Source organism: Periplaneta americana, chromosome 7, assembly GCF_040183065.1.
Source record: "Periplaneta americana isolate PAMFEO1 chromosome 7, P.americana_PAMFEO1_priV1, whole genome shotgun sequence".
In the NCBI taxonomy this organism is placed as follows: Eukaryota; Metazoa; Arthropoda; class Insecta; order Blattodea; family Blattidae; genus Periplaneta; species Periplaneta americana.
In genome coordinates, this window is record NC_091123.1 from 1,334,981 (window position 1) to 1,357,037 (window position 22,057).

The following is a 22,057-nucleotide window of genomic DNA, read 5'->3' on the forward strand; positions in this document are numbered from 1 at the left end:
CCTTAAAATTTATGACTGCTTTACAACCAATAAACTAGCATTAAACATTAATAAAACTAACATAATTCAATTTAAACCAACTTCAAATTTAATCTCTGAAACATTGGACACAACTATCAACAATATACCTCTACTAGAAACATCAACAACCATATTTCTTGGGTTGCATTTTAATAATACAATAAATTGGAAAAATCATATGAAAAAAATAACCCACAAACTTAGCTCAGCATGCTTCGCAATTAGGTCGTTACAACAATTTATAAGCAGCAGTATCTTAAAGACAATATACACTCAGGGACAAAAAAAAAACAGGACACTTCTATATTTGCTTGTATTTTGTTGCCAATTATTTCAAAATGAAACAAAACCCATTTAAACAAAATAATGTTTCATTTAGCACCTTACACGGCAACATTTGAAAAAAAAATCTCTGATGAGAAAATTTACAAAAAATTACAAAGGGCGTATAACTATGGCATCGTTTGGTCTAACTGTTTTTTCATTTTATGGTGCCTTAAACATTAAAAACTCTTTTTAGTAACGGGTATTACCCCCTCTGGCTTGAATAACAGCATCCATACGTCTTGGCATGCTCTCAATTTGGTTAGCAATGTCTTCTTGAGGAATAAGTTCCCATTCTTCGCCAAGTGCTCGCCTCAACTCTTGTAACGATTCTGGTCTCGGTCGTCTATTCTTAACACGCCGTCCCAGCATGTCCCACACGTGTTCAATTGGGTTCATGTCTGGACTCCTTGCTGGCCATGGAAGAACATGGATTCCCACTTCTTGGAGATGATCCCCGACCGCATGGGCAATATGCGGCCGTGCATTATCATGCATTAAAACAAAATTATCGCCTACAAATTGGCCAAATGGCACAACATGATCAGCCAAACATTCATTTATATACCTATCAGCTGTTAGTCTTCCATTTTCAACAAAAACCAACTCTGTACGAGCATCCATACACACTCCTGACCAAACCATCACTCCACCACTTCCATACGGCACATTTTCGGAAATGCAACACTGTGAAAATCGTTCTCCCCTCCTTCTCCAAACTCTTTCACATCCATCAGGTGAGCACAGATTGAAATGGGACTCATCGGTGAACAGAACACAGCTCCACTGTCCATTTCTCCAATCCCTGCGATCATTTGCAAAACGCAGTCGTTCAACTCGATGCATCCTGAGAAGTCTGGGACCAGTTGCAGGTCTACTTGATATCAGTCCACTTGCTTTCATCCTCCTTCTAACTGTTTTGGCCGAAATTGGGCGTCCATGCATGTTAACAAATTGCTGGGCTACACTAGTAGCTGGCAGGTTGCGCTCCTCAAGAACTCTGAACACCATATACCTGTCTTCATTTGGATTTGTAGCTCTTGGACGACCCGAACCTGGTGTTCTGGTATATTCTAGGGTCTCTCTATACCTTTTTATGGCATCATGGGTTGTGCTTCTAGCCATATTCATAACATTTGCAATGTAACGTACACTGCGTCCATCATCGTAAAGGGCTACAGCTCGAGCCACATCTTCAGGTCGCATCTTGTTTTAAGACAAATGTTACAACCCCACTTAAACTCAGAAAATGTAAAAATAAAGAAATAACGAATGATAACGATAATGAAGCACAAAATGGTTGAGACAAAATTGTTATAGCTGAGACTCCGAAAGCAAAATTGGAACATTTGGTTGTAATGGCTTGTTTATAAAACAAAAAACAATCAACAATGTATACACGTCTCCATAACAACAGATGGCTACCATAATATTGTATGAGAAGATAATGTTTTGCAAAACACCAGCAAATATTAAAGTGTCCGGTTTTTTTTGTCCCTGAGTGTATTTTGCCTATTTTCATTCCATTATGTCCTACGGAATAATATTTTGGGGAAATTCTGCAGATAGTAAAAATATATTCTTATTACAAAAAAGAGCCATTAGAATACTAATTGGAGCAAAGGCTAGAGAATCGTGTAGATTATTTTTTAAAAAATTAGAGATTCTAACCTTAACAAATCAATACATATACTCTACAATAAATTTCCTCTTATGTAATAAAGAAAAATTTCCAACTAACTCAGCCATACATAGTATAAATACCCGCAGAAGGAATGATTTTCATACGCCATCATCAAATTTATAATGCTTTCAAAGGGGAGTACGATACATGGCGACAAAAATGTTCAATAGTCTTCCTGAAGACATTAAGGATCATAGCCAAAACCCTGCATTATTTAAGATAAAACTAAAAAATTACTTAATATCTCACACTTTTTACTCTGTAGATGAATTCTTGACATTTCACAGTACTGTGTAAATATTATAATACTATTAAATGGTAAACATATTACATTTTATAAAATATTAATGTTATTAAAATATTAATTTTGTACATCTTTCATATTTGCATTTTATATGTATTGCATTTTATTGTTAAACGTAAGAATTGGACATGTTCTTTATTCTATGCTATAAATCAAATGTAAGAATATTATGGAACGAATACATCTATCTATCTATCTATCTATCTATCTATCTATCTATCTATCTATCTATCTATCTATGATTGTGAAGGATCGCCACGCCATTTAATTCTCATTCCTTTTGAAGTTAGGAAAAAATCAGCGGTATTCGAACCGACGTCCTCGTAGCACGTGTCCAGTTCTTTATCTCTACTCCACTAGGTTTAGTCGTGGGTAGATGTCAAGGTATTTACGAAATATATCCGTTAACTTTGATGTGACCGTATTTGCAGTAAAGTAATTCGTTAACTGAAAAGAAGATGGCGGAATTGTGTCATCTGAGAGTTCATACATTTCTTTCCTTATATGCTACAGAAGAATGCCACAACCTCAGAAAAGGGAAATAGGTCACGGCTACTTTTTCCCCATTCAGATGTTTACGATCACAGATAGCATCTCGCCCACGCAAGACCTCTAGTAAAACTCTGGCATTTCAAACGCTACATAAAAAAGCCTAAAAACTTAATCTCGAATTCCATTCTGAGCAGAGGAAGTACTGTATAATGCGACGGAAGCTATTGTTCACAGAGCAAACAGTCAGCAATTTTCAAGTTACTTCTGATGCAGCAGTCTGTCGCACTAGATGTCATAATAACTTTATTTATGTTTAATAATACCAGATTCAGGCGCCATACTCAATTTGATTTAAACATGTCCATTAAAGTCTAAAGAAAAAAGATTAAAGATTACAAAAGTCTCTGTTACCATAGAAACGAACCGCCGTAGGAAACAAAAGCTAGTTTTTTATAGCCTACTCTTGATAATGTTCTTGTAAAAACGCAACAGATTTCCACATTTGTTTTTCGTGTCTTAGTATTTATTTTTTTCTTTTTTGCATTATGACAACCATAAACAAGGTAACTTTTCTATCACGCTTCTAAACTTGCTACTCATGGAGTCTCTGAAATGTTCTCTTTGTCTTCGCACTTATAGAACACAACTATTTTATATTTTTATTACGATACTAACCGTACCCGTGCGCTCCGCTGCACCCGTTAGAAATAAATATAAAGTAATTACATAATTAAAATAGGACATTTGATCCAGGGAACATTCGTGTTTGATAGAAGGATAAATCGTTTATTATGTTACTTAATTTAAATTCCATCCAAATAATTAAAATGCGATCATTTTGGTCCAGAGGCACTCATTTGGTGCAATGACAATTCCTTGAACATGTTTCTTAATTTTTATTACATGCAACCATAGTTTAATGAAGACTGACATCATTTAGATTTAATGTGTATATTTTATTTTACTTGTTATAGGTTTCCATTGAATTATGGTAATAACTTAATTTTAACCCTTGTTTTCTACGTATTCAGTAAATGGCGCTTGGCCCACTATGGTACTGAACCCTCGAAATAAATTATATTATGTAATATTACATATTATATTATATCATATCAGAAGTTACTGTAATAACATTATATCATTATGTCCATCTAGAGAAACTACACTTTCCAATTTTATGTGTGTTTTTGTTTTCGTATGTTAGTGTGATGTATTTTTTGTGTTCTTGTGTTTGTGTTGTATTCTTCTGTTTTTTTTTTGGTTTTGTTTTGTCTTACGTATTATGTTGTCTATTATGTGAGGGTTGTATCCGTTTTCTTGTGCTATGTATTTGATTGTGTTTAGCTCTTCGTTGTAATCCTGTTGGTTCATTGGTATGTTGAGTAGTCTGTGTACCATTGTTCGGAATGCAGCTTGTTTGTGTTGTGTGGGGTGGTTGGATGTGTTGTGTATGTGTGTTGTTGTTGTTGTGGGGTTTCTGTATACTTTGAATGTGTGTTTGTTGTCTACTTTTGTTATTGTGATGTCTAGAAAATTTATGGATTTTTTGTTTTCAATTTCTAATGTGTAGTGTAGCTTTGGGTGTATTTTGTTTGTGTTGATGGAGGTTTTGGATCTGTCTTTTGTTTCCTTTGTATAGTATTAGTATGTCATCTACGTATCTGTGCCAATATATGATGTTGTCTGCGTGTTTGTTGTTGTCTTTGTTTAGTATGTATGTCTGTTCTCTGTGGTGTAAGAATATTTGTGCTAGTATGCTGGAAATGGGTGATCCCATGGGTAGGCCTTCGGTTTGTGTGTAATCAAGATGTATAAAATATTTTATTTTACACCTAAAAATGCTTACAGCATAAAATAGTAAAATTGTGGTTGGCTTAGTTTTCAGAGCGACGAGATTTGAACTGGTTACGTTTTTCAGTACGTGAGTTCAATGTGTAAACGATACGAGTTGTGCTAGTATTTTATTTATGACGCTGCAAGAGCACCGAAATTCAAAGTGGGCAACAAATCGATGGCTGAAAACCAGAGTGTCCTAAGTCCAACTTTTTATAAGAAAGAAATCTGTGTTTCATTGTGTTCCAGTTCTTGTCTGCATATATGAATCGAACAAAATTGTAAACATTCCTCTCCATAAGGTTGCTATGAAGCTATTCCAAATTGTTTCATGAAGCTTTGAATGTCAGGAGCTTAAAATAGCTCTCCTGAAAAAATATAGTAAAATGGACTTGGAACAGTGTGGTTCTGGGCCAACGAAATGACGTCTGGATCGTTTCTCAGGGACATGGTTATTGTACATACGACACAAGACCCATAGCTTCAATGCCCTTCCAAGGTAAGCCAATGTCATTGGCATCGGCTGGTTTCGAACTGGGATCGAGAGACTAGTATGTTAACCGTCGAGGACGACTAAACGAAGGAAGCTGCCGAAACAATATGGCAGAGTTCTCTAAATAAAGACACTTCGCTTAATGATACATAATATTTTAACAGACATCTATTATATAATTTGAACTTGAAATGGAAATTACGGGAAAACGGCTGAACGGATTTTAATGAATGACCCGCCATTTTGAAGCTTGGCATCAAAGGATTTTCAGAAAAATAGTAACTTTCAGTGAAGCGTTAGTTTTCCTACATAATTTTCCTATTTTCCAAAATCCATCGTTCGTCAGTTTTGAGCACTAATTGCGTTTCAGCACGGCCGTGATTTCAGAATAAAACAAAACACACACTACAATAAACAATGGCTATTACACGAAGGCCATGACCTGCAGGATTGCTAACAATTATTTAGAGCTCAACTTCAATTGGTTATTAAAAACTTCAAGACTTACTATAAATAATTTATTGGTCCGATTCTGCGGTGTGTAATTTTCTGTGTATTGAATATTGAAATCTAAAAAACTTGAGGTGATTTGATGATATTATTACCATTAGAAATGAAATATTATTATAGTTAATGCCATGATGTGACTATTTTTCATTAATTATACATATTAATGCTATATTGATGATATGAAAGTGAAACGTTTTGGGGTTATATAAGTAGATGTAGAGAATATGTTAAACTAGATCTTCATTTCTATAATTTACAGAGTGGCGGCTAATATATATAAAACTACAAAACTTAAGATAATAATATTGTTATTGAAATCAAATATTTTTTAATAGTTATTAATCAAGTGGGGTTGGGTCTTTTTCATATACTTAATGGCGGTGTGGTGTAGATATTGATATGCGTCATTCTCTTCAGTATTGGCTCGAGAGAGCGCAAAAATTACAGTTCCTAAGGACAGACCAAAAGGTATTACTTACTGATAAAATAAGAGGCCTAGAAAATTATGTAGTCTCCCGATCATTTCAGCAAGATCTCTTAGCAGAATAAAATGATTTTACCCTCTACATTTCAAGCTCTACATGCAGCAGCTATGCCAAGACGCTATGTCTATTGTTCGAAAGCATAGCAAACCTGACTTTTTTTAACTTTCACCTACAATCCACAATGACTTGAAATAGCTATTGCTTTACTCCCACATGAAAAACATACTGATCGTCCTGACATTGTTACTTGCGTTTTCGCGTTGAAACTCAAGGTGGATAGGTTCAAGAAAAAGTACCTGGCATAAAAAATATTCAGAGGGAGTATTTTTCATTATTATGGAAGCAAATAACTTTCAAAATGTATGGTATTCTTCATTGAAAATAAATCTGAACAATTTTTATTTGAAAGTCTAATGAACTTAGTTCGCAGAATTTTTTATTTTATTTTATTAGGTTATTTTACGACGCTGTATCAACATCTAAGGTTATTTAGCGTCTGAATGAGATGAAGGTGATAATGCCGGTGAAATGAGTCCAGGGTCCAGCACCGAAAGTTACCCAGCAAGTTTGCAGAATTTCCTGCACAAGCCACTAGTTAGATAGAATGTTCGACAGGAAAGATTCACAGTAAAGTACCCCACATAATGTCTTCTGGAGTGAAGACCAATCTTCACAGAATCCTAAGAGCATGACTCTGTGAACTCTAAAAAATAATTCCCCACTTCCAATGAACATAAAATCTTGTAGCAACATGACAGAAACTTATTTGACGAACTTCCGCTTAACAGTGTCTTTGTTTGAATTGATTCATAAAGTAACTGAATTTATGGCATTTAATTTTTTTCGTTTTCAGGACTGGAGGTGGGAGTATGTTAGGTGACGTCAACATTTCCGCCATCTTGGACTCCTTCAGCGCCAGTTACGACAAAAGAGTAAGACCGAATTATGGAGGTGAGTTGAGAAGCGCTGCATAGCTACCAACTTAATGAAATTTCCCTCCCTTATCACTGTTTATATAAAACATCTGAAAATCGCAAGTCACTGAATGCTAATGGCTACTATATTATAAAGAAGGAAAGATTGTTGGTTCAACATTATTTTAAAAATATTTTTAAGCTATATTCATTTACAATTAATTGTTTTGTAAAGAAAAACATTTAGCAATATAGTGCAAATATTAATGTATTTAAGCAACCGCGGTTTTTCCATATTATCTTTGAATTAACCGAAGATGATGACAAACGCTATGTCGACTAGCGTATACTAATGATTATATTACAAAAAATAAACAAAAATATTGAATTTTAACTGCCGTATTTAAAGATTTATTTGTTATTTTTTACTGACTACAGTACTATTTTAAGCTATGAAATGTCAACCATACTAGACTACTGACAATAGACAATCACTCCGCCAGCGAGAAACATGGGGTAGTTCTCCCCGAAAATCAGAAGAATATGGATATTTTTTCTGAAAGTTATTTAATTTGAATTTATATTAACATTCACAACAGTAGATATTCTGCGTACATGCAGGTTTAACTTACAACTTCTTACAATGTTCGAATTTATAAGAAGGCGTTTTCAGAAAAGTTTATAGGCCTACGTTAGTATTGTCTTCTAAACCCTGGCAATTGTCATTTTACATCTTACACCTTTTCGTTTTTCGTTTCTTTGTGACCATCGAGTACATTTTTAATTTGATGATGTCACAATATTTTGCTACAACACATTTTAGTTGTACCAAATGACTGATTTGATATATGAACAATCTGAGACAAGATTACATTCAACATGTTACTATAATATGGTCTGGTAATGGTGTAATTTTCAGCTATTTTAAAAATCTAACTTTCTATTACACGCCACCCAACCCAATCATTCATTATGTTCTGGCCAAAGACAGGTCTTTCACTGCAAACCCAGCATTTTATATTTTCTGCCTTCCTCTTAATCTCAGCATATGACCCATATATATTTTATTTGATATCTTCTTCTGCCCCAAACTCTTCTCCCATAGTGAATCTATGCAAATCTATACAGTCTATCATTTAGTAAAATATAAAACTAATGTTAGAAATAATTACAGTATAAATATACCTATTTGATGTAAATCTGTGAATATGTATTACATCCCTGTGTTTTTCTGGGTATATAGTGATTTAAGAAACAGATGTATCTGTATAAAAACAATGAAGAAATAACTTAATCAGTGATTCATGTTTAGAAAGTAGCAGGCTTTGACAATTTATAAAACAAGAGAATATCATTTACGGTTGCTAAGTAAAAGCCTTGTGTTCTCTTGCTTTACAAATAAGTCAAAGCCTGCTGATTTCTAATAAGCAAGGCCTACTAAGTTATATCTTCATTGTTTTTATACATAGATTTTTTATGGCAATGTTAAACTCCTATGTCTGATACTCATAAAAACAGACGATGTAACATCTACTGAAGCATTACAGTTTGTAAAAGAAGTTGTCTTCTTTTTTACTTTGGTCAAACCAACGAGTAAGCTGGGACAACAAAAACATGGCAGTCCTGTCCCACTGTTTTAAGACCAGTATCTAAGACATTCCATGAACTTCTTGTCCTTCCGCTGCATCTCGTCCCAATTTCCTAATAATTATGACTTTCGGCTAGCAATGGAGTCTTGGCTTTGGAGCAGTGTTCACCCCCACCGTCTTCGCTGGGCAGCTTGACTGGCTGCTAATCTTCAGTGGGATGTGGGAACGGACTGCGAAGGTGACCTTAGATCAACCGCCAAAAAACTTGCAAGGACGCGAACTCGTGCACCTTCTAGCTTATCGACCTACCGTAGTCCTCACTGATTCGTTCGAAGTGGGTCATGTGGATGTAGTAATGTATGAAGGATAATAAGATTTGTTACAAACTTAAAATTTAATTATTTGCACTTTCGTTCCAAAACTGCTGGTGCAAGCCTAACAACGAAGAGGGTAACATAGAGTTATGCTATCTGGTATAAACTTTAGACGTTCGCAACTACTCATTTACGAATGTGAGCAAAAAATACCTACTGTAGGTACCCAGTATATTTATTGTCCTTCAAAATCCAACGCCCCGATTAGGTTTGAACCAGTGAACTTTCAATCAAACAGCAAGACCATTACAGCATAAATGAAACGCACTGATACAAGGACATCATTTTATTTTTACTTCAATTTTATATTGTACCTGAGTTTTTTAATGTACTTCACTCCCACCCCCTCTACTAGTAAACTTCCAACCGTTCTCCACACAGAACCCAGGCCGCGTATGCAGTACTGAGTTAGTGACTATGGTACGTTCCAGAAATATGTTCGCGTTTTCCAGTGACGAAAGAGCTTTCAATATTGAATCATATTTTCTCACAGGTACTGTCATCCGTTTGCCTACGTCGCATCCCGGTTTCCCCCACCTCTTCTGTTCGCCCCTCTGTAAAGTCTAGTAGCTGGGCTGTCTTAGCTCTTTTCTGAGAACATTAATTTCTGTTCGGAATTGGAAGTCTACGTAATATTATACAATTGTTTAAAATAACTTAAATAAAAGGGCCTCGTTAAGTAATTAATGTCACGTGATTGTCCTCCCTTTCTACGACCATACGACATAACCACTTGGACGGACAGTAGATAGCATGTCTGAGTAATTTTATCTTTTCGGATCGGGTAGAAGTGAAGATTAAATTTACAGTACGTAAGGTACTCTTTTATAGAGTAGGTACAGAATTATTTCAACATGAGTTACTAGTACGAACGACGAAACTGGTAATTGGAATTATTTTCAATTGAACTTCATTCTCTATATTGTACGCTAATGTGCTGTAGACAGTATAATACACACTGCATGATGAATACGTCCGAATGGACAGCTCAGTTCGTGAGTAAAAACATTAAGTGTTAATACAGTAGGCCTAGTGTATTTTGATTAAACAAAAACCTAATGGAAATTATCAAACTCAAAATTGCGATATTTTCTGTTTTACGTAAATGGATGAACTACTTTTCTTCCCTCCTACCTAGTAAAGTGAGTTGTTTGTATTTTACGCCAGTATCATCGAACTCCAGTCGTGGAAGGGGGAGCAAGCGGTGTTTCCGGTTCTAGACCTTTAATCCAAAGACACAGACAGGTTATTAAAAATGTTAGTAAAAATAAAATGATGTCCCTGTAGAAAAACTGCCATATTTCACTATATTAATAAGAAAACGGATTGCACTAATCTTACAGCGTCCTATACTTTGTACACAGCTAAGCTGATTCCATGGGTCGGTGATCTAACGCTGGGCTTTACTCATAAACAGTGGGAATTTGTTTCTGTACAGTTAAAGTAATTCAGTTCTTCCGCCAACACAAGGAAAGGGACACACTTACTGGCCCTGAAAATCTATCTCCACGTCCCTAACGTGAACCGGACGGAGACCTCTGAGTATAAACCACATCAGAGGGCAATAAACAAAGTTCTAGATCATCATGTCGTCAAGTTATAGCTATTAAAATAATAATCTGCTAAATAGTAATTGAGTTGGTGTTAACAGAAAGGTCAGAAGTGAACCAACGCATCTCAAGGCTGATAGCCATCAATCTGTGCATAAATTCAAGACCCTCGAAATCCATACGGGCATTGGCCGAAAGGTCACGAATTGTGGGCCACTGAAACGTGTTGTGCAGTTAAACACAAATTAGTGAAACATGCCCTTTCCGAAAGGACACAGATTGCTGATTAATTTAAGGCAAAGGCCAAGGGTCAACAAATTGTGTTTAATTTCATTCGCTTTTGACCTTTGCAAAATTATGCATTATTATTTTCAGCTACTCGTTTTTAAATTATTAGTCAATACAACTTCTGCTATAGCCAGAACTATTAACGTTGCCATCGCAACGGCACGGTCTTGGCCTCCTGCAACGGATAAACATTTGACAATAGCTGTAGAAATTATGATTAGTGAAACAACAAAATTAAACTAATATTTGATATTGCTGTCGTTTAGTCCATTGTCCGAAGACAGGTTTGAACATCGTGACACCAATAAGGCATCACTCATGAGGCAAATAAGCCAGGAGATGAGGTACAGTGGCCAATTTCTTTCCCCCTCCATTGCATACAACCCTGACTAGTCACATAAATTACACTAATCAGACTTCAGAATTTGAGGTTAAACAATTTTAATTGAACTAGTTATTTTCGCTCATGTAAGTTCTTACCAATGCACCAATGGAGTGTAAGAATCTACTGAGTGTTAACCAATCAAAGCCAACTATCAGCTGAAATTTTGCCGCAACTGATGCGCATTTGTTTAATATTTTGTTATTCCTGATGTTCCGATGTTAAATATTTTCATTGCTTTCTGTGGGCTGTGATCGACGCGCTAGCAAATGTAACTATTAAAATATTACCTTAGTTTATTCCAACATTACAATCTCTTTATTTATGATATAAATTATTTATGAATGTATTTGCGAAATCATAGCAGAAGTAAACGTTTTTATTATTCTTATTTCGAACAAGTGACTTTGCTTATAGGCCTGTCGTTTGATTTCACTTAACCTATTTAATCCAATATTGTTCGTTGTACATAATATCTATTTCGCAATTCATGCGGGAATGAAATGTAATTTTCAATGAAATGAATAGGGTTTTATTTAGTATTTATTGATACATACATACTTACTTCCTTACTGGCTTTTAAGGAACCCGGAGGTTCATTGCCGCCCTCACATAAGCCCGCCATTCGTCCCTATCCTGAGCAAGATTAATCCAGTCTCTATCATCATATCCCACCTCCCTCAAATCCATTTTAATATTATCCTCCCATCTACGTCTCGGCCTCCCTAAAGGTCTTTTTCCCTCCGGCCTCCCAACTAACACTCTATATGCATTTCTGAATTCGACCATACGTGCTACATGCCCTGCCCATCTCAAACGTCTAGGTTTAATGTTCCTAATTATGTCAGGTGAAGAATACAATGCGTGCAGTTCTGTGTTGTGTAACTTTCTCCATTCTCCTGTAACTTCATCCCTCTTAGCCCCAAATATTTTCCTAAGCACATTCTCAAACACCCTTAATCTCTGTTCCTCTCTCAAAGTGAAAGTCCAAGTTTCACAACCATACAGAACAACCGGTAATACAACTGTTTTATAAATTTTAACTTTCAGAATTTTTGACAGCAGACTGGATGATAAAAGCTTCTCAACCGAATAATAACAGGCATTTCCCATATTTATTCTGTGTTTAATTTCCTCCCGAGTATCATTTATATTTGTTACTGTTGCTCCAAGATATTTGAACTTCTGCATCTCTTCAAAAGATAAATTTCCAATTTTTATATTTCCATTTCGTACAATATTCTGGTCACGAGACATAATCATATTCTTTGTCGTTTCGGAATTTACTTCCAAACCTATCTCTTTACTTGCTTCAAATAGAATTCCCGTGTTTTCCCTAATCGTTTGTGGATTTTCTCCTAACATATTCACGTCATCCGCATAGACAAGCAGCTGATGTAACCCGTTCAATTCCAAACCCTCTCTGTTATCCTGGACTTCCCTACTGGCATACTCTAGAGCAAAGTTAAAAAGTAAAGGTGCTTATTAATTTATATTACTTGCACAGGATGGAAGGCTGTTACACTAATTTTTGTACACAACATGTAACTGCCGATAGAAAACTCTAAGTATTTTTAAAATGTACAAAGAGCCTTAAGTTTCTCTTGATGGTACAGACCTTGTCTTTGTACGAATATTCAGTAATGTATTTTGCACAACTATAGTAAAAATCCTACACATTTTTTAAGTACAAGCCGTACCCGTGCGCTCCGCTGCACCCGTTAGAAATAAATATAAAGTAATTACATAATTAAAATAGGACATTTGATCCAGGGAACATTCGTGTTTGATAGAAGGATAAATCGTTTAATATGTTACTTAATTTAAATTGTATTTGCATAATTAAAATGCGATCATTTTGATCCAGAGACACTCATTTGGTCATAAAAATTATTTTAGGAAATACAGGAAACGAATGTACAGAATAGCCTATCAAGTTTTTTGTGCATAAGAATCTATTTTAATCTTACCTGTCCTCAATTCACTCAGAAGTTACTGTAATAACATTATAGCATTATGTCCATCTAGAGAAACTACACTTTCCAATGGTGAAATAATAATTAATTATACAAATCGGTTAATTTAGCTTCCGATATTAATTCATACAAACACAGAAACATTATCTGTAGGCTATCTTTCATAGCTTTCGATTGTTGCTGTCCAAGGCCCCTTATAGACGAAGTATTTGTTTTTTAATTCATTACACGGCCTTAGATGGCAGTTATTTTAATTTTAAAACTCATTTATCTTATTAAATATCAGTCATATCAAAATTTTTCAAGGAATAAAACTTATCGGAAATTATTTTTAAAGAAACTTTTGTTATGTAACATTTTTTACAAAAATCAATAATAAGCGAGATATTTCGATTTATTTAATTCAGGCCCCCTTATAACCTCCCTTTTAAATAATGTATTTTGAATGCCATATAGCCTAAAATCTAAGTTACAACGAACTTAATTTATATTCCAATTTTCATCGAAATCCGTTCAGCCATTATCGCGTGAAAAGGTAACAAACATACATACAGACACAGACATACAAACAAAAATTTCAAAAAAGCGATTTTCGGTTTCAGGGTGGTTAATTATATATGTTAGGACCAATTATTTTTGGAAAATCGAAAATTACCAGAAAAATTTCGGCTACAGATTTATTATTAGTATAGATGAAATAACACCGAAATTAAGCGAATTTTATACCTAAACTTAAGATTTTTATTTACCATAACATACAATCCGTGATAGGCCTAACGAGTTTTAGGATTCGCCGTCGTTACTTGAAATTTCCTTTATAGTTCTTGTGAGGACCTAAAAACAAAAGAACCTTCACGTCACCATGGCTACTGAAGAAGCCCACGATCAAGCCTGAATATTAAAATCGCGAGTCGTGGTCTGCACTGCACGCCCTGTTGTGTGGGGGCCGCGTATCGATCACCGATACAGACCGCCTCGCCGCACCGTCCAGGAAATTGGCAGACCACATTTCACCCGCCGCTGCTGCTGGTATGATGTACGCTATTGACTCGGGAGGGCGCTGGTCTGCCTTTTCTGCCACTTTGGCTTTTCTTCTGTCTTTCCCATCAGCTTCTCTGTCCTTCCCAGTTATTCACTGATTATCTTTCCTAACTGCTCTATATTTTCAGTACGTGTCTTCATTCTGCAAGTTTTTTTTTCCCCTCTCCTCTTCCTGGAGGTCTGTCCTTCGTGTCTTATTTTAGGCTGATATTTTCAGTCAATCTGCTGCCTATCTCACAGTCTTGTACTCAATCTTCCCAGTCCGTCCGATTTCCACTTTCTGTCCGTCTATCCTGTTTGACTTTCCAGTCCACTCCTTCTTTTTTGCCTTTACAATTCTTCTTTCCCGATAGTTCTTTCTGTTTGCTTTCCCGATCTATCTTTCCAATCCGTCTTTCCTATTTGGCTTTCCTGTCTGTCATCCCTATTTGAATATCCAGCATTTCCTTCCTTTTTGCTTTCCATTCGTCCTTCGCGTTTTGCTTTCCCGATCTATCTTTCGAATCCGTCTTTTCTGTTTGGCTTTCCTGTCTGTCATCCCTATTTGGATATCCAGCATTTCCTTCCTTTTTGCTTTCCATTCGTCCTTCGCGTTTTGCTTTCCCGATCTATCTTTCCAATCCGTCTTTTCTGTTTGGCTTTCCTGTCTGTCATCCCTATTTGGATATCCAGCATTTCCTTCCTTTTTGCTTTCCATTCGTCCTTCGCGTTTTGCTTTCCCGATCTATCTTTCCAATCCGTCTTTCCTGTTTGGCTTTCCGGTCTGTCATCCCTATTTGAATATCCAGTATTTCCTTCTTTTTTTCCTTTCCCATTCGTCCTTCGCGTTTTGCTTTCCCGATCTATCTTTCCAATCCGTCTTTCCTGTTTGGCTTTCCGGTCTGTCATCCCTATTTGAATATCCAGTATTTCCTTCTTTTTTTGCTTTCCCATTCGTCCTTCGCGTTTTGCTTTCCCGATCTATCTTTCCAATCCGTCTTTCCTGTTTGGCTTTCCGGTCTGTCATCCCTATTTGAATATCCAGTATTTCCTTCTTTTTTTGCTTTCCCATTCGTCCTTCGCGTTTTGCTTTCCCGATCTATCTTTCCAATCCGTCTTTCCTGTTTGGCTTTCCGGTCTGTCATCCCTATTTGAATATCCAGTATTTCCTTCTTTTTTTGCTTTCCCATTCGTCCTTCGCGTTTTGCTTTCCCGATCTATCTTTCCAATCCGTCTTTCCTGTTTGGCTTTCCGGTCTGTCATCCCTATTTGAATATCCAGTATTTCCTTCTTTTTTTCCTTTCCCATTCGTCCTTCCCGTTTTGCTTTCCCGATCTATCTTTCCAATCCGTCTTTCCGGTCTGTCATCCCTATTTCAATATCCAGTATTTCCTTCTTTTTTTGCTTTCCCATTCGTCCTTCGCGTTTTGCTTTCCCGATCTATCTTTCCAATCCGTCTTTCCTGTCTGTCATCCCTATTTGGATATCCAGTATTTCCTTTTTTTCCTTTCCCATTCGTATTTCCCGTTTTGCTTTCCCGTCTGTCCTCCTGGTGCGGATTTCAGTTCGTCCTTCCTGTCCGGTTTCCAGTCAGCCGTCCGTCTTTCCTGTTTGACTTTCCAGTCCGCTCTTTCTTTTTGCCTTTAGAATTCTTCTTTCCCGATAGTTCTTTCTGTTTGCTTTCCCGATCTATCTTTCCAATCCGTCTTTCCTGTTTGCTTTCCGGTCTGTCATCTCTATTTGGATATACAGCATTTCCTTCTATTTTTGCTTTCCCATTCGTCCTTCCTGTTTTGCTTTCCCGTCTGTCTTCCTGGTGCGGATTTCAGTTCGTCCTTCCTGTTCGGTTTCCAGTCAGCTGTCCCTCTTTCATGTTTGACTTTCCAGTCCTTTCTTCTTGTTTGGCTTACGCGAGCATTTCTCAAAATTTTTTAAGTGGGGACCACTTTTTGAAGTCAGAACAGTTCCGCGGACCACCTTACTCTTGTTCTCATTTTTGTAGCATATTTTAATGCCAGTATAGTTATATTTTAAATTGAATTAAGTTTCGGTACTTTGGTCCTCTGTTATGACTTCGGGTGGTCCCTGGCTGGGTTACAGGCGCGGCGCCAGATGTGCACGGAAAAGGATGTCGAGAAACACCACGTGTATAGTGCTTTAAATCCCTCTTTTGCTGCTGAGAGTAGAGTGGGAAGTCGATAGACGGGTAGGGTAAGAAATTTCATAAAATGTCAGTACTGGGAGAAAAAGTGAAATTCGATTGCCATGTGTCATTTACAAACTCTGATATTTTAAGCTATAGTGTGATACGCAATTCGTATGAATTTTATTTTTTCTTCAGTCTTTTTTGAAGGACCACAAGGGCAGACCTCGAGGACCACAGGTGGTCCGTGGACTATAGTTTGAGAAACACTGCCTTATGCGTTCGTCCTTCCCGTTTGGCTTTGCCCGCTGTCCTCCCTGTTCGGCCCTTCAGTCCTCCTTCTTGTTTGACTTTCCAGTCCACCCTTCTCTTTGTTTCTTCAATTTTTCTTTCCCACCCATGTAGCCTACGTCTCGACTTCTACACTAGAAAATGATAAAAAAAAAAGAGCGTCGTACTTTTTCAGCACAGTTGAATTGATCAATTTGAATTTTCAATGACAATTTTCAGATGCTCATTTCGATACACGGTTGGATTTTTATGTTTTATTTATTTATTTAACCTGACAGGATTAAGGCCATAAGACCTTCTCTTCCATCCTACCAGATAGCACGTATAAATACGAAAAAGAAATACAGACACTGATGAAAATAATACAAATTAAATTAAAGCCCTATAAAGGGTCAACAGGGTCAAAAGAACACTATGAAGCTCTCATCGAGCTAATACAGAAAAAAGAAAGAAAACAGAGATAGCAATGATGATAGTGATAACTGATAAATGATAATAATAATAATAATAATAATAATAATAAATACATTACATATTAATTGTCAATCTTACAACAGCATAGTTACAATATTTACTATATGTCATGGGTTAAGGTGAAGTTGCGCAACCTAACAGGTGTTCAACAAGCAATTCCATGAACTGGAATGTGATTTTTTTAATTTAAATTTGAATTTTGATATTGTCCGACAGTCCCTGACATGATCAGGGAGAGAGTTCCAGAGGCGTGGAATAGATATGCTGAAAGATGATGAGTAGAAGGATGTTCTGTGCAGAGGAATAGAGAGAAGGTACATGTTCCGGGTTCGAGGTTGCTTCAGGGTTGTACAAAAACCAACAACACTCTCGCAAATTACGAAGGAAAAGTTAAGTTGCATTAGTAATATCATGGACTGTGCACTGTAACTGTTAACTTACTGGTTAGTGCTGCATCTTTCTTTATTACCCAGGCTGGCGTTAATGTGTTTGCTTTCCATATAATATGGGGTCACATTTTACTTCTGTAATAGTTCGTCCACGACAAAGCATTACTAAATCCTCTTCAGAATTTTCTGTACTTATCAGTGAGATGGATGAATGAATTTCACTATTAAAATATCCTCCCCGTCACAATTCTAGTATCATGCTCTTGCGTCTTGTACTCTGTGAGCTCACCAAGTTGCGTTGTATGCCTATATAAAATAAATCGAATGGATGGCTTCGTTATGTCTGAACACGTGCTGAGTAATTCTTGCAGCAGTTCGTGACGTCATTCGGACACTCCTATCGTGAAGAAAAATAACCATCGAAGGGTACAACTATTTTTTTTCCGTGGTGAAAAATGATAATGACCGTGGAGAAAAACGGTACCCAATGGGCGAGGTGAAAAATAACAGTAACAATAGTGATAAAGTCGGCCTAGGTGGCGCAGTCGGTAGAGTGGCCTTCTGTGCCCGAGGTTGCGGGTTCGATACCGACCAAGGTCGATGGCATTTAAGTGTGCTTAAATGTGACAGGCTCATGTCAGTAGATTTATTAGCATGTAAAAGAATTCCTGCGGGACAAAATTCCGGTACACCGGCGATCCCGATATAACTTTAGCGGTTGCAAGCGTCGTTAAATAAAATAATTTATAATTTTTACAATAGTGATAAACAATTCAGTGTTATATTCAGTGTTGTACAGTCAGAGCACACAACATTGTGCAATTGACAGTCAGTAATAAAAATTAAACAACAGAACATTAAAATTAATTAAAAAACTCTCAACAACGTTGACATTAAAAAACTCATTAATTTCGTAAAATGGTTTGTTGATTAACCAACCAGAGAAAAGTCTGTTAAAAGACTTCCTTTCCAGATTGTAAAAATATCTCGGAAATTTATTTGCTTTTTTTAACGACATAATAAAATAATTATTCATTGTTTTAGTTAGCCTACACTTAGGTATGTCAAAAAGGTCACGGTTTCTGGTGTTGTATAGGTGAACACCATTCCTATGTGTCAACATATGTGAATTTTCTTTGACGAAATTCAGGGCTTGATAAATATACAGTGATGTTACAGTCATAATTTTCTCATTTACAAATAACGCTCTGCAATGTGCCTTCATTGATGAATTAGTTATAATTCAAATAGCTTTTTTTGTAACATAAGTACCTTATTAGTATGAGAACTATTACCCCATAAGAAAAATAGACAACTCTAATGTAATTCTTCGGAACATACATTTTCAAATTTCGCAGAAGAAATATTACTCTTGACAATTTTTTACAAACAGACTCAACATGGTCTGCCCAAGTAAGTGTGCTGTCCACAGTAACACCAAGAAGTTTAAAATTATTATTTTCCATGACTGTACTACTAAACAATAAAGATGCAGTTTTACTTTCATTTAAAACAAATTTATTAGAACTAAACCATTTCTTGGCTTTATTAAAAACGGAATTGGACCCGTGATGGAAAAGGGCTACGCCGCAAAAAAAGAATATTCCTCGAATTAATGTACATCCAGATAATTCGAAACTAAATACTGAAACTATTAAATAAACCCAGCACTAAAGGTTAAGGCTTCCGGTACAGAAATGAGATCCGTGAGAACAAAGTTTATGGTATTAATAATTATATATAATAAATTTTCAGGCAAATACACTTTTCAGTTTGTGAGGTCAGATAATCTGTTACATCACAATATTTATTACAAAGTCACTAATATTTTCGACTTTAAAAAGTCATCATCAGGTGCATGAGATGCAAACAATTTTAAATTAGGTGATAGTTGATCTAACAATTAATGATATGGTAAGTAATGCACGTGCTGGCATTTACAAGTATGTAAGTTTCGTGCCTCTTGAGGTAAACTGTACATGGTAAAGCTGAACACTGATGCTAGGTTCTCGTATGTGTATAAAACAAGGAGAAGGCACGGCATGATATTAACCTTATACAATTAAGGCTAAATATTATCATTAGGTCATATCATTAAAATTAAATTTGTACAATTTGATATTAACTATGTTAAAATGTTATATATAATGTAGCCTATAAATTTAAAAGGGATGGAAAAAGCTGTGATGCAAATGCTGTTGGTGGGAGAGCAAGCAGTCTAATTCGTCGTGGTGAATGCCATATTTGTATAGTTGTTCAGTTGTTTACGTCCAGACAAGGAGGCGTGTTTCACCCGACGTTACATGTTTTAGTTTATGGTAGTTTTCAAAATAGACAGGCAAGTGTTTTATTCTATACACCAATTCGACTAAGAAACGTATTCGCTTACGAGGAAACGTAGACGGAGCAAAATGAGGACTCGTCGAACCCAGTACCTGCAGTCAAATTCTCCCAACCTCAGCCAGCCGCCACAAAATGTATTGGATCTGTTCCAAATTCGAACTCTATCACTTTCGGTGAAAATTCGATTCATATTAGGCCTGTGGTATAAAAGAGTGCTAATCCGTACATCTTCACCTCAGATTCCTTTTCAGCGCAAAATCTACTGCGTAAGCTACACAGACAAGCATTCTACAACGCTAGTGAAAACTAAAATAGTAAGCAGTAGTGCTGTAGCTGTACCTTGAGGAAAATCACAACAAACCATCAAACAGACAAGTCACGTCTCGTCGCATTTTGTTGCTTCGTTTAACTTCCTCCTTCTAGAAAGTACCATTTGCACATTCAACCTTAATAACCAAAGCTCGGAACTTGGGGACTTGTGTGTCGTGTGCATGAGTAAGGTTACAGGTACAACGTACACAAAGCTCACGCTGCAAGTGCTCAGGGACAGTCGTGTGTACTAAGAAAGTGGTCACATCGAATGACAGGAAGACGGACGAGGAAACTGTGTCGTGTCGAAGCCAATGACATTCAGATAATTAACTAGAGCTAAACGGTCTGTTTGAAAATAAGAAAATACGTATTATTCGAATGGGTATTGTATACGTTTGAAAATATATTTCTTAAAATTTAGGTAGAGAATTTCGTGGAGGAATTCTGAGGAGATACATTATTTTCTTGGAATGGAGAGTTTATATTTTGTAACTTGTGTCAAACACAAACTAGAGATTGGAAACGGACATTCATTGAAATACATTGCAGTCCCTTAAATCGGTGGAAAATTTGTCCATAGCCATGGATCAAGTCGTAGTGGAACCTTCCCTAGTAGTGACACAGAAATTGAAAACTATTTTCGAGACAAATTTAGGTTACTTATCTTTCTCAGATACGAGATCAGCTATCAACTACTGAAAATCGAACAGGAAAAGTGACAGTGAAAACATTCAATACTTTATTTCGGCCTAAGACTTTATAATACAATTACAAACCATTTTCCAAATTTGAAATTTTTTAAAATTGAAGCTTTTAAAAAATAAATTTGTAAAATTATCCACGATATAATATAATATTAACAAATGTATTTTTTTACCTTTTATTTCTGTCTACTATATTCACGTTTTTATTGAATATCACTGGCTTCTGTCGAATTGTCAATTTATATTAAATGTGTATTTTTCTCTCTTTTTCTCTTTCTTCTTTATTCTTGCTCTTGTATTGTATTTATTGGTTTGAATTAAGTTACTTACTGTACTTAATAAACTGTCCTTGTAAATTTTATGTTGTATTATTGACTAAGACCACACCGTACACGAGCCTGGCTCTTACGGTTGTGGCTAGAAACATTTTTGTTTTATAAATGTAATTTGTATTCAGTAGGTAGCTAGTTAAAATAAATAAAATAAAAAAAAATTAATTTTGCTCCCGTGACTTCATGTGACGTGGAAATAAGTTTCTTTCGTTTCAAATCATATTTAACTAACAGATGAAGAAAGTATCGGTTCGAAAAATATTCGAATGTATGTAGTCATACACTGTAATAAAATACACAGAGCAGAACTGTAAATTTGATGTATTTTGCATGTTTATTTATATATATATGCTATAAAATTACGTGTTTCAACCTACCACAATACTATCAATATGTTGCTTCAGCCAGAAACCACTTTTATAGCAGACCTGACAGTACCTCCGTGCTGGAAGCGGGAGTTTGTTGACATTGAAGTCCGGTCGCTTAGCCACGTGCAAAGACACAAGTCCCCAACTTTCGAGCTTTGTTAATAACCAGGAGAAAAACATAGGCTATATTAAAATTGTGCAAATGGACGTTAAATTAATTAAAAAATAAAAATAAATACGATCAAACATTCATGTGCAATACTAAAATGCTATTTTCTATAGTCAATTGTTTTTTATTATTGTCTGTTGTATTCAACATCGACTTTCAGGAGGCCATGGAAATTATAACACGAAATTAAATAACATTGTTGATACTCATCATGAAGGCTAAAACTAGATGATTCGTACAATAAATATCTTTACGCAGTCCATGACCGTATTATGAATTTCTCAATGCAGTTG

The 22,057-nt window shown here is 35.9% G+C and overlaps 1 protein-coding gene across 14 annotated transcripts in view; it reads left to right on the top strand.

The window, feature by feature from the left end:
• Window positions 1–22,057, top strand: part of Rdl (Resistant to dieldrin) — a 448,130-nt gene that overhangs the window by 216,092 nt on the left and 209,981 nt on the right. For all 14 annotated transcript variants that reach the window (XM_069830121.1, XM_069830127.1, XM_069830132.1 and 11 more), the window contains exon 2: window positions 7,000–7,097. In XM_069830121.1, the coding sequence (XP_069686222.1) occupies window positions 7,000–7,097 (98 nt within the window). The remainder of the gene's footprint in view (window positions 1–6,999; window positions 7,098–22,057) is intronic.